This window comes from Brassica oleracea, chromosome C4, assembly GCF_000695525.1.
Source record: "Brassica oleracea var. oleracea cultivar TO1000 chromosome C4, BOL, whole genome shotgun sequence".
NCBI lineage: Eukaryota > Viridiplantae > Streptophyta > Magnoliopsida > Brassicales > Brassicaceae > Brassica > Brassica oleracea.
In genome coordinates, this window is record NC_027751.1 from 10,586,330 (window position 1) to 10,600,455 (window position 14,126).

Here is a 14,126-nt window from a genome sequence, read left to right on the forward strand (position 1 = left end):
ACTAAGAAACCGGGGTTAATCATGTCCTTAGTTAATTAACACTTTTTCTAGTTAAAAACTTGAGTTACATTTCAAAATAGGTTTTCAATGTATTTTAAAAATTACAGGTGAACGTTTCTGACTAGGAAAATGCTAGTTTTTAAATTCAAAATATAAATATGTATTTTCTCTAAATAAGTAAATATATAATAAATATAAATCTTTATTTAAAAATAAAAATTAGAAACTGGTTTGAGAAAAATGTATTTTATAGTATTATTTAAAGAAAAATATAAAAATTAATTAAAACACTTAAGCCTTGATTGGCAGAGTAGATGCAATATGCGGCAGAAGCTGTATGTTTTTGCTAAACTGTTTAATAGAATGATTGATAGAGCAGTATGAATATAATATTTTAAATTATTATAAAAATTAGTATATAGTATATAATATATTTATTTCTAATGAATATATTTCTAATGTATATATCTATAAATATATTAATATATAAAATTAAAAAGATATATAATTAATTTAATTTATTTGATACTCTCAAAATTATGTTTATATCGAAAAATACTATTTTAAAAACAAAATTTTACAATTAAAATATTTATTTTAAAAATTAATATTTCACATTTAAAATATAATATAATTTATATAATCAAATAATATTTTAAATGTGAAATACTATTTTTTATTGTAAATTTATTTTAGAAATCAAAATTTTTTTTTTTGGATATAAAAATAATTTTATGATATTATTAACTAAAATAAATAAATCAATTATATATTTTCTTTAATTTTATAAATTATAAATTATAAATGCAAATATTTTTCTAAAAGCTTCATATGAGAGCATTGATCAGAGAATATTTGGAAAACATTAGCATTTAGTAAATGTTTTTCTAACAAATGTTGATTGGATAATGTAATGCTAATGATAATGTTCTACCAATCAAAGTCTTAGTATTTCCAATGTATTTGTTTTAAATGAGTAACATTATAAAAGAGTTAGATTTTGTTCTACTTCTTATCCAATTTAGACTAGAAAATAGAATAATGAACAAAAAAATGTATTATTCTATTTAGGGAGTACATTACATTTTTACTGAATGGAAAATGAAGTTGGTTTTAGCATTTTTATTTATTTTAAACTTCATTTTGAAATAAAAATATAATGAATTTGAAGATACCTTTAGAAAAAAAATTGAAAATCACAAATATAAGCTGATATATTATCAATTACTTTTTTGTCAATTGGTCTATTAAATCTTTATTTTTATGGATATTACCTAAGGTGAAGTTTGAAAATATCGGTTAGGTAGAAGTCGAACGAAATTGGAATGTCTACTAATACTAATACTACTACTACAAGTCTACAATAGACATATGAACTACTAAACTAATTGCTTTCTGATTTGTGTACAACTAACTACCAAGTAATGAGATTAAATGTATACGTGACTTTCGGAATAGGACAATGAAGTTGTTTAATGCAATGCGGATTAGATAATACTATTGAGAATCTTAAGACTAGTATAAATTTTCATGTTCATTATCCATTCTACTAAATGACGTTTTGGTTGGTAAGACAGTCGCTAGTTATGTCTAAGGATCGTATAGTTTTATGCAATATAAGTCTATAAGAGCAGCCTATTTTAAAAATATATATAAGTCTATAAGATGAGTAGGAGTTTGTTGAAAACAAAAAAAAAAAGATGAGTAGGAGTATTTTTGATCGAGAAACCTAGCATATATGAAATTAATGTCTCTAACTACTGGTTGTAAGGTTGTAAGTATCCTCTATCTCAGACGCCAAGAATACCTTTAAGAATACGTTTACACCGTAAAATAGAGCGGAAAATGCACTCATGAACAAACAAAAAAACATTATTCATATAAATATTTTTTTGTAGTAGGGTTGTAGATGCTCTTATATACAGTGATGAATGGTAGTTGTCGAACGTAAATAATAAATATAGAGTAATCATTACCATATTATTCATCTAATTTTTATGTTTTCACTTTGATCAGGGATTACTTTAAATGTAAACTAAAATCAACAATATAATTAAAAAGGCCACAGGTTAATCTGTTAATGCTAAATTTTAAGCAATTTACAGTAGTCTTACAAAACAAATTGTTTCAGTTTATAATTATTCTACAAAACAAGATGTTTCAACTAGTGTTTAAAATACAAAATATTGATTTTATGTTTCACATGTAGTCATTTACACAGTATTTCATTTTTAATATAAACACGTCAAATATTAATGGCTAATTCTATTTAATTTTACTCAAAAACAAAGTTTGGAGAAAAAAGTACTGTAGCCAAAGTAATTCGTTACTGGAGCTGGACAAAAAACCCGAATCTGAAGAACCGAACCCGATCCGAAAAGTAGTATCGAATCCGAACCGAAATTGATTAAATATCCGAACGGGTTCAAAATTTTAGTATCCAGAGAACCGAAACCGAATCCGATCCGAACCGAAATATTTCGGGTACCCGAATGTATCCGAAATAAATTTATATATCTAAATATATTAATTATTTTTAGATTTAATGTATATTAAAAACATCTAAAATATATAAGATACTTTTAAGTTGTCTAAAATACTTAAAAATATATACAAATAGCCAAAAGTAAATTTCTAAAATAGCTAAAATATACTCAAAACACCAAAAAAAGTTGAAATATCTACTGATTCTCTTTCAAAATATTCAAACCAAACCAATTTATATGTTAAGTTTAGGTATTCTGACATATGTTATTCAAATTTATATGTAATATAATATTTTATTTACAGATTTTGAGAAATTTAAAGGGAAATTGCCGAAAATACCATTTTCAAAGTACCATTTTTCATGTTTACACTAGCCACTTTTACCTTCATCTTTAATGAAAGGTAAAATACATTTATAACTTTTTGATTACCTTTGACAAAAAAAACATATGTTAACTAATCTAAACTTAAAACATCAACTTAAAACATCAACTCTAAACCCTAAATCATCAACTCTAAACCCTAAACCATGAAACATCAACTCTAAACCCTAAACCCCGAAACATCAACTCTAAACCTTAAACCCTAAATCTTCAAATCTAAACCGTAAAACATCAACTCTAGGGTTTTTGGGTTTAGGGTTTAGGATTTAGGGTTTAGGATTTAGAGTTGAAGGTTTAGGGTTTAGGGTTTAGAGTTGATATTTTAGGGTTTAGGGTTAATTTTTAGGGTTTAGGGTTTAGAGTTTACTTTTTAGGGTTTAGAGAGGGTAGAGAGTATGTTTTAGGGTTTAGAGTTGAAGGTTTAGGGTTTAGGGTTTAGAGTTGATGTTTCGGGGTTTAGAGATTAAAGTTGATGTTTTAGAGTTTAGGGTTTATTTCAAAAAAAAGGTTTATAATTGATGGTTTAGGGTTTTGGGTTCGTATTTCAAAAAAAATTAGAGTTTAGGATTGATAAGTTAGGGTTTAGAGTTGAGTTTTAGGGTTTAGGGTTTGAATTTCGAAATAGTATAATTTAGAAAAAAATTAAAAAAATTAATTTTTTATTTTTTGAGATTTTTATTTATTTATATTATATATATATAAAGAACATGAGCATAAAAGTCTTTTGCCACTTAATGAAGAATGTATTTTTGAAAATGTCCTTTTAGTGGTGGTATAAATGAAAAGTGGTGGCATGAAAGTGGTAAACATGTAATTTTTCCAAATTTAAACTATATATTGAATTTTTAAATTTTAAAAATCATTTAAATGGATTATCCGAACCCGCAAAGATCCAAACCGAATCCGAACCGAAATTTAGAAATATCCGAATGTGACTAAAATCTTTAACCCAAAAAATTCGAAACACGAATAGACCCATAACATATTAAAAATGACAATTCTCTCAAATAGATCTTTTTAAGTTTTTGTCACAAAAATAACACTCAAAAAAAAAAAAGACCAAAATAGTCTCTTTTTATTTTGAAATTTTTGATTTTGATTTTTGAATTTTTCAAATTTGAAACTCTATCCCCAAAGCGCCAGTCTTTAATTTTAAACTCTAAGTTTAGATTAATTAACCCTATGGGTATAAGAGTATTTATTTATTTTAATAAAACATTTAAATTTATTTTGGTCATTTTTATTTTTAAAGTTTATATTTGTAAAAAAAAACATTTTTAGAACTATCGTAGGAAATTTCTCTACTCAAAATGAAATAATGAATTTATTTTTTATTCACTGTTACATCTTTTCACCCTAAAAATAAATATGATTGAAATAGAACTAAACTCGTTGACCAAAACAAAAACTCAACTCGATTATGGAATTAAAATAGAATTTAATTATATAATGTGATTAGTTTACAATGCGTATGTTAACAAACTAAGTAGTACTGTAGTCTTATTAGCACAGATGTTTTAAGAAGAAAAAGGGTGTACAATTTGAATAATTATGAGAAGATATTTCTACAAATTTTTTGGTCTAGAGAAATTGCTTACACCTCTCTGTCCCACTTAAACACTATAGAACACAAGAACAAGAAAAATCCCAAAGAAAGATCACACAAGACAAAGATTGGAGTTACGAAATACCTTTGTTTTTGACGCACACAAACCCATTAAACAGCTTACTGAATGTAAACACTAAACAAACAATTAGACTCAAAAATATTCGAGCTCTGTTTTTTTTTCCTTTTCGTTTCATGAAGAACACAAATATTTTTCTACTTCCAAATCTTTACGGATTTGTCATGACTTGCAGAAGCCATCATTCCTGTCATAGGTGAATGAGCTAATGCAGAGATGACACACTCATGAGCCGGTATTGTCATACATTTGTTCTCTTTTGTGTTCCAAAGCTCCAGTGACTGCAACACATTCGTTTACCACAAGTTTAAATCATTTAGAATCAAGTAACAGTAGAGCCTGATATAGATTCTATAGAAACTATCCAAGATCATACCTGGTAGCCACCAATGACCAAAAGATTGGGAAAGGTAGGGTGAAAGACACAAGAGTGGAACTTGTTTCCACTAGAACTGAGCTCGTGGATACAATCTCCTGAGTTCAGAGACCATAATTTAACAGAGTCTTCACTAACAGAAGCTATCAACTCTCCGCTTGGGTTCCAACAAACGGAGTTTACATTTGCGGAATGTCCCTGACACATCAAAAAACAAACCAAGACATGAGACATACGCACAGTCCTACATAGGTGGTGTTTAACAATGTCTTATGTGGACTGAACCAGTAAGTAAAATATATATTTTATCTTCGGGGGGGGGGGGTTACCTTTAACAAGTGGACACGTCTATCATTATCATAATCATAAATTGACACAGTGTTTTCCGAAGCTGCGGCAAGCATTTGTCCAAATCTTGGCTGGAACCGTACTTGCGTGCTAGCACCCTGTCCCAGGAAAACTCAAAGATTAGAAAACTAAGAGTTCAAGCTCGGAGAGAAGCCATACGAGAAAGTTCAGGGGGTCTTGCCTTTATAATACGAAGGCAATTAGCAGCGTTGATGTTCCAGAAGCGAATCTCATTGTTACCATTACAAGAGCAGAAAAGATCTGTTTTCTTAGGGTGAAAATCAAGGGACATTACAGGTGCGGTATGTCCAGTAATCGTTCTTACAAAGTAACCAGGCTGCAGAAAATTGCTAGTTGGTTAGTCACAAGACAAAATGGCTGCAACTAAAAGAGATGAATTTAGACTATACCTCAGAGGCATCCCAGATTTTGATAGTTTTGTCGAAGGAGGACGTAGCTAGTTGAGTTGAATTAGGTCTGAAGCGAACATCTGTGATGATATGACCATGTTCTTCCGGAGCGCTCTCAGTTATTAGTGTTTCCATGTTCCAAATATAAAGCTACTGACCAAAAAAGAAATTTGCATAAGGTAATGGCAAGTTATATAAGCAAAACGTATGCTCATTTCTAAGAGATTAAGATGTTGCACCTTCTTATCATGTCCAGCGCTAGCCAACAACTTCCCATCAGATGAGAAATTGCAGCAGATGACCTTATTGGAACTTCTTCTTATAGAACTAACCTCACTGAAACTAAAAGCTGAAAGAAAGAAAAAAGGAACACAGTTATTATATATCTTCATGTTTATTCATGAGGGACTGAGATAATAATACCCTTTGAGGGTTCGGCATGCTCAGAAGGGTTCCGCTTTAGGGTGGTGGTGTTAAACAAGCTTCCTCCATCTCCATCATCTTGGGACAAAAACGATTCTACATTGTCTTCTAGTGCTCCCACATCTCCAAAAGGTTCCATGTCATCCTGCAGCTATTGAGAATAACATGCCAAAGGGGCCAATGATGTATGGTTGTTATCATTCTTCTGGGGAAATTAAGAAACATACCAGTTGGTTTGCTGATGATGCAAGACCACCAATTCCATCAGAACCATACATCATCGGCCCCTTTGGCATGTTGTTCATATGCTGCATGTTACCAGTTATACCAGATCCATCGATAGGGGTATGCGTTGACGGAGTTGACGGCTGTGAGTTGGATGGGCCGACCGTGTTTCCGGTCCCTGTACTGTTAGCAGGACCAGAAGAGGAAGGTCCCTTTCTTTTGCGGTTATTCTATCAAACACACGAAGCGAGCTCAATCATCTTACAAATACAAACTGAAGAATAAACTAGTTTGGACCAAACCACATGATCCACATAAAAGTTACCTGCTGTGATTGCTGTGATAGTAAAGGATCTTGTTGCTGAGAAGAAGATTGCTGTACAGGTGGCATGTTGATATGCTACATACCAACAAATATCAAATATCAAATATCAACATAACAGCAGTTTCAGGATATCATAGAGTAGCAATTATCGAAAAATGCATACAATGAAAAACGTAACTGATCCGATTTCACATAAAAATTGAGATGTTTAATGTGAATTCAAGCTCAATAGATGACACTGCATTCAACAGGAATATGCATTTTTAATGATTTTGAGAAAAGAAATCATACTTTAGACGAACTGGACTGCATAGGGGAACCTATAGATCCATCATTTGCATTCTGTTGACCATCTTTCGTTCCTCTAGGTAATACCGTAAACCTTCGAGGGTCCATGTCTCCTCCATACATGGATGAATTATTCAGATTTCCTTGTCCTTGAACCTGAGCCAAGATCTGTTGCTGTTGTTGTTGCTGCTGCGGCGAGAGCTGAAACTGACTTTGGTTTTGAAGGAAAGCTTTCTGAACCTGAGGGCCTAAACCTGGTCGGATTGTCTCGATGCCCTGTAACATTTTTCAAGCAACCTGGTGAAAAAAAACTGGGCTTGGGATGATAAACAGATAAATCCTGCACTGACTTACAGTTAATGGCCATCCTTTTAAAGGAAGAGCACCTACCCCAGGGTTTAATCCTTCACAAAACCATAAGACTTGTAAACAAAAATTGCCCGTGAGGCTATGTATAATTCACCATAAAATTTTCATTGTATTTACCTGCATTCCCCATCCCAGGCTTTGATTGCAAAATTCCTTGGCCATAAACTGTAGAAGGATCCACTGACAGTTGTCTTGGAGATGCACCAATATTAACTTCAGTTTTGATTTCCTGCAAGTTTCAAAAGACTAAGATATGCACCAAAATATTTGATTTGGAGACTTTTCTGTAAGGAGATTTTAAGAGTCATCAAGTAAAGCAATTATTTACAGGAGTCTGCTGACTTCGTGATTGAAGTTGCTGCAGTGCTGCGGAAACACCTCCTTGATGATTCCCTGGGACCATCTGACTGTTTTAGGAGAGAAACGGTGTGAGGACAATATGTATATGCCTGCAAAAAAATGAAGCTGAGACAATTTTTACCCATGATGGTTTGTTCCTGATTTGAGAAGGGCCATCCTTGCATCCATATGAGGTTGGGATGTATCAGTGTTCATTTGATTTGGTTGCTTCATACGTTCCTCGTACATTTTTGCAGCTATAGCACTTGCATTCGACTGCCCAATCATCGCTTCAGAACCAATAGTGTTCATTGGACCACCAAGAGAAGGATCCCTACGCTGCATCTGAGCTTGGCGCATCATCTGCATTTGCTGCACTTGAAGTTGTTGCTCCCTTGCTTTACCTTGCTGTGCCTAAATCTCAAAGCCACTGGTCAGTTACCAAACTGAAAAAGAAAAGAGATTATATCTCCAGATGGTAGATAGCCTACCTCAATATAAGCTGCAGCAGCCTCTGAATGTTTCTCGTTCGTCCTTGCAATGAAGATATCCCAGAACACAGACCACCACTCAAAAAGAAACCCTCCAGGAGCATCAATTGCTACACCATTCACACAACACAAATAAATTAACTCCAACAAGTCAATCACATAGCTTAAAGCTCGATTCACAGACAAAACATAAACTTCAGAAGTGGGTTTTTAGTTTATACCAACAGGATCAGGAGAGACTTTGCCTTCAGTCATAAAAGACTTAGCAGTGTTATGAAGTTTCTTCTTCACCAAATAATCATATATGTAAACGTCAAGCCTACACACACCCAACAAACATAAAAAGGAAAGTGAGCAAAAAAAAAAATAGAATCTTGGAATTGGAAAAGTTACACACTTTAACAAAACAATCCACTTACATCTTATCAGCTTCCCAATTACTCTGCGCCATAGCTTCAGCCCAAGATCGAGCTCACACAGTTGAAACTGATTCGATTGTTTGATGATAAAGAAACTAACTTGAGCAAGACCCAGCAAATCAAAAGCGTTTCTGAGTAGATCAGAACCCTAATTCGATCTTCGGAACCCGTATCTTTAGAGATCAAGCATTGCTTACTGCACAGACAGAGTAGATCAGTTTAAAAATCAGGAATTTTTAAAATTACTTGTAAGCGAAGACGAGTTGAGCGATTCGAGGAGTTAAACATAGAAGTAATCGAATTGATAAGTGAAGGATCACAATCCAATTGAAAAAGAATCTAGGGTTGGAGAGATACCAGGGATTTGTTTTGGAGATCAAGATTCAGACAGACAGACAGAGAGAGAGAGATCATTCAAAGGTTTTGGTTTTGATGATGCTTTTGGGTAAGCTCAGGATTCGTCATGAATAAAGTTTATTAATGGGCCTCAATGTTTGGAGTTATAAGCTCATTAATGGGCCTTGTATTGGGTCTGCTATCGGCTTCACTTATGAATGGGTTAACTAACCTCGGGGACCCTGAGGTTAAGGTATTTTCTTGATCCGTTTGTTATATTGAAGGGAAAACAAGCAGGCATCAAGCATACGTCAAATTGTTTTAGTATCTCCTCTCGAGTCATCATTAAAGTAATTTAGATCAGTCAGGGCACATGTGTGTGAGTTGTTGATGGTTTAGAGCATTGTAATAATGATGAATATCGGGTCCTAAGGGGAAGGGCTAAGATTTAACAAAATATATATGGTCTGATCATGCTTTTTTACCAAAAAAAATATATATATATATGGTCTCATGCTCTCCATAATGCACATTGGCATAAATTATTGTATTGTTTTACTGTATTTTCATCTCCTAGTTACAAGCTTAAGATGCTTCAGCATGAACATGGCTCGAGATACTAGTTAAATACTTTGTATCTTGCCAACTTTCAAACTGAGCCAGTTGCTTATATGTTTTATGAAACCAAATGAAATGCTAAATTTTATATCATGTACGTTATTCATAACAAAATAATTGCATGTTTTTAATGCAAGTCAATTCAAATTTCCACCAAATATTAACCGACTCATTTAGCTATAATAATTTAAATTTTTATTACTGCTGTTATAAATCAATTGGTGGATGTCCATAACCGACCCGGTCCATAACCGAAGAGTGTTATAAATCAATTGGTGGATGTCAATAACCGGTCCGGTCCATACACTTAGAGAGAGAGACGGCCCAACTCTAGAGAGAGAGAGGCGGCCGCGAGACTTGGAGAGGAGAGAGAGATGAGAGAGAAGCGGCTACAACTTGCCTATTTCCTAATTCGTTTATGTTTATGATTTGTAATATTTCCTATTATTTTATTTTCATTTGTTTCTCTTTTAACTCCTATATAAAGAAAACACTTATTCATTAATAATATATAGAAACTTACGGGTTAAATCCTAAGTTTCACAACAATGATCACCGAAAATATAAATTATTGGTTCTGTTTTAAGCACAAGCTCGTTTCAATTACTAATTGCGATAACGATCTTACCAAGTAATCATTAGCTCTCCTTTTGCTGATGTGTTTTATGTTGTGATTTAATTTTAATGATATACAATATTAGTTAACTATAAATTAAATTGGGCTTTCTAACTACACCTTATTGTCTTTCTTTGTTTTCGTTTTCATTATGTTCCTGAACACCTAATTTGGTTGATTCTTCTATCAATGCAATGCAGTCGTTAAAAAAAAAAAAACTACACCTTATATCCCAACTTTAGGATAACTATTTTTAGGAGGAATTTTTTTTTTTTTTTTTTTTTTTTTTTTTTTGAACAAAGAGGAATTTTTTTTTTGTTAAACTAACATTGTAACAAATATTGTATCTCTCACATCTGCTTTGCGGGTCACAATAGTTAGGGTTTTGTCTTGCTTTCACCAAGCATCCGATTTCAAAGATAGATCCTTTCCGGAGGTATCATCCTGCAATCCATGTGAAAAAGATCAAAATTAAGGTAAATATTTTCATCTTATTTGTTGTTCAAACTTTAACAATTAACAATCCTATTTACCTATTTTGATTTCATAGACCTGACTTTGCCTCGATGTTTACTCTGTGTCATGTTATAGATCGATCTACAATTACAACGGAGACACATAAGACAAAAAGCCAGCCAGAGGAGACATAAGAGAATTTGTAGCTACTCTGTGCGTTCTTTATCTTTTCTGCTATCTGTGTGTATATATATTAAATGTAGCAAAGGATAGGTAGTTTTTTTTTTTGCCGACAGGTAGGTTAAAGGGTGATAGTTGGATATCAATTATTTTCGTTGAGCACAATATTTGGTGAATATATCTTTGGATTTGGGGTTAACGGAATATAGAAAATATAGGATTTGGAACAAACTAAGTTTAAATTTATTAAACGGATATAGGAAATAGAGGATCATATAGTTGTGATTTTTTTGGTAAAAAATCTTGTAGGTGTTTTAAAAGAAAAAATCTTATAGTTGTTTTAAACGTACGTAAAGGGTGATATTTCATTCTTTCAGTTAATCAACTTTATTTCTAGTAAAGTTTTAACATATTGTATAATTGGATATATACCAACTTTGAATAGTAGGAATCGACATAAAGTGTATATGTTTTCTTATTCAAAACATAATTTGCTAAGACATTAGTGTGTGATCTTCAAAAACAGTGTCGATTTAATATCTAGTAGATTATTAACGTATGGTATGACTACATACCTTTTTTTTTAATTGGGATATCATGTTTTTTTTTTTTTGAACTGATTTTCAATTGGGGTATCATGTTAACATAAGTTTAAATGTAGTCGACGGAAAGAATATATATTAATTGTGCCAAAGATACGTTTTATTGTCGATTTATTAAGGAATGTAAATGGATTATTAATAAATTAAATAGTTAAATTAAAAACAGCGATTTCCTAAAAAAAGAAGAAAAACATTTAAATAAAATCATAGTTTAAAAATAATACAGTGACACAAAATTGTAAATATTATTGAAATAAAAGGTGGCCTCAAAAAAGGCCTTTTCAGTTATACTAGTATTGATTACAAAAAATATATTTTGACGACATATATTACAATCTACTAGGAGCATTGTCTTCGCGCTTGCGCGGAGTTGTGGACAGAATTCTTGTTTCATCTCAATATTTTTTAGCGTTATTATAGCTGTGATTTTTGCGTTTTGGTTTAATCATTGATTTTTAAGTTTTTTATTGTTTTAGGGTTAGAGTTGTGATGATGAACTGTGTATGCAATGTTCTACACTCATAAATGACTAAACTGTGTTAGTAATGTGATTGATATAGTTCGTGGTGTTGCTTATTGTTTGTTTGTATTTTTAATTTGTTACTTGTATTGTTGAGATTATATAAATTATATTAAGCTTGTTGAGAGTACCTTTGTTTCTGGATATTTTTTCTCCAGTTTAGTTGTGTAAGCTTACAGAGAAGACACTGATCCAGAGGAGCTCCTTCAGCTAGGCATTTGTTGCATTCATACCATAACTTAATTACATTGATTGATTGCAATTACACTTAGAACTTATTCTAGGAATGGTGTTAAATTGAATCAAATAGCCGTTTGGCTTGATCTTTGCTTGGCCGATTGGTTTGCTTGTTTTGATTGCATCATGAACTGATAGAAACAAACCATGTTAGGATTGAAATTACACGACAAACTAAATGCATAAAAACGAACTAGTTGCATCCATGGCCGTGCGGCTTGCTCATTGGCCGTGAGGCATAGATCTTGGCTGTGAAGGCTTGTTTGATTGTCTGAACATAAAATCCTAATCGTTTAAACATTAAAAAATATTCCTAAAAGATCTAAAAATATTAATCTATAACTTCAGATGTCAAAAATCAACAACCTTGATTTTGCTGCCCTAAATCTATCTGGAAACAATTACCTTCAGTGGGCGCTCGATGCTAATATCATCCTGAAATCCAAGGGACTCGGTGAGTGTATCATCGAGAACAATAATGCCAATGAAAAGGATCGTTACAGAGCCATCTTGATCATTCGTCATCATCTAGCTGGGAGTCTCAAGGATCAATACCTAACCATTGAGAATTCACTAGATCTATGGAATGAATTGAAATCGAGATATGATCACCAGAGAACGGTGATCTTACCAAAAGCTCGGTTTGATTGGACGAATCTGAGGATCCAAGACTATAAGTCTATGGACGAATATAACTCTGCACTGTTTAAGATTGTTTCTAAAATGAAATTGTGTGGTGAAAGTATTACGGAACAGGATATGTTTGAGAAAACCATTTCCACTTTCCATGCAAGCAATGTGCTGTTACAACAACAGTACCGAGAGAAAGGTTTCAAAACCTATGCTAATCTTATTTCTTGTCTCTTGCTCGCTGAGCAGAACAGTGAATTACTAATGAGAAACAGTCAGATGAGACCACTTGGATCAGCTCCACTACCTGATGCACACGCTCTAGAGGACAATAAAGATTCCAACCACGCCCAAGGAAACAGCCAGCATTGCCGTGGTCGAGACAAATCGAACAGACATGGCCGCGGTCGAAGATCCTTTGGCCGCGGGCGAGGAAATGGTCGAGACCATGGACGGGACCGTGGCTCATTTGGACGAGGCCATGGTCGTGGCCGTGGATCTTCTTTCAAACCCCAACACTCGACTAAATCAGAGAAATACGTGTGCCACAGATGTGGAATGAGCAATCATTGGGCTAAGACTTGTAGGACTCCCAAGCTTCTAGTTGACCTTTATCAAGAGAGCTTGAAAGGGAAGAATCCTGAAGCCCATATGACTTACCAAGATATTGAAAATGACTTCAATCATGAGAATGACGATCTTATGGATTATGAAACTTCAGATTGTCTAAAAAAAAAACTGAAGATTGATTTCGACATTTGTAATCTAAATTCTATGTTCTTTGTTTTGATGTTTTTCATTTCTATGTTTTTCATTTCTATGAACTTTTTTTATTAAAATTTAATAAAAGGAATGAATGATTTTTTTGAAAACGCCAATATGATTTGCGGGTATGGTACACATTAAGGGCTATGGCCAGATATGTATAAGGGCAAGCATTTAGATGCTTTATATTCACCCAGAAAAATCCATTGAGATTATATAGAGATATAAGAATGAATGGTTTCCATATTGAAACAATGGGCGAAGGAAACAAAGAGTTCCTTCAGATATATGTATAAAATCGTCCAATGCCATAATGAGTCCTAAAAAACTATACATGCATTCTCTATTGATCTAGACTATACCAAGATCAGTATGATAGAGGCAATAGTCATGGTAACCAGAATGATTTACCCACGAAATTATACACTTTATGGTATGACCGGATTGGTCATCATGGTCCAAAACATGATGCGAAATTTATATTGGAAAGGGCACAAAAAGTTATCCCATAGAATCTCACGTGTGTAGCATGAACACAAGGGAAACTCATTAGGCCATGATGTCCCAAAGCACTTAAAGATTATAGTATGTCCATGAG

At 32.8% G+C, this 14,126-nt stretch overlaps 1 protein-coding gene across 1 annotated transcript; it reads right to left on the bottom strand.

Moving 5' to 3' along the window:
- Positions 1 to 4,401: 4,401 nt before the first annotated feature.
- LOC106342538 (transcriptional corepressor LEUNIG_HOMOLOG-like) lies at positions 4,402 to 8,631 on the bottom strand (the record flags this gene model as incomplete). Its single annotated transcript, XM_013781505.1, is given in 17 exon segments — positions 4,402 to 4,836; positions 4,932 to 5,129; positions 5,261 to 5,377; positions 5,461 to 5,616; positions 5,690 to 5,839; positions 5,929 to 6,038; positions 6,113 to 6,263; positions 6,340 to 6,567; positions 6,663 to 6,737; positions 6,954 to 7,226; positions 7,305 to 7,354; positions 7,437 to 7,548; positions 7,648 to 7,726; positions 7,801 to 8,072; positions 8,150 to 8,259; positions 8,371 to 8,468; positions 8,569 to 8,631. Coding segments are annotated over 17 exon segments (2,355 nt in total). The 3' UTR covers positions 4,402 to 4,692.
- Positions 8,632 to 14,126: the final 5,495 nt, after the last annotated feature.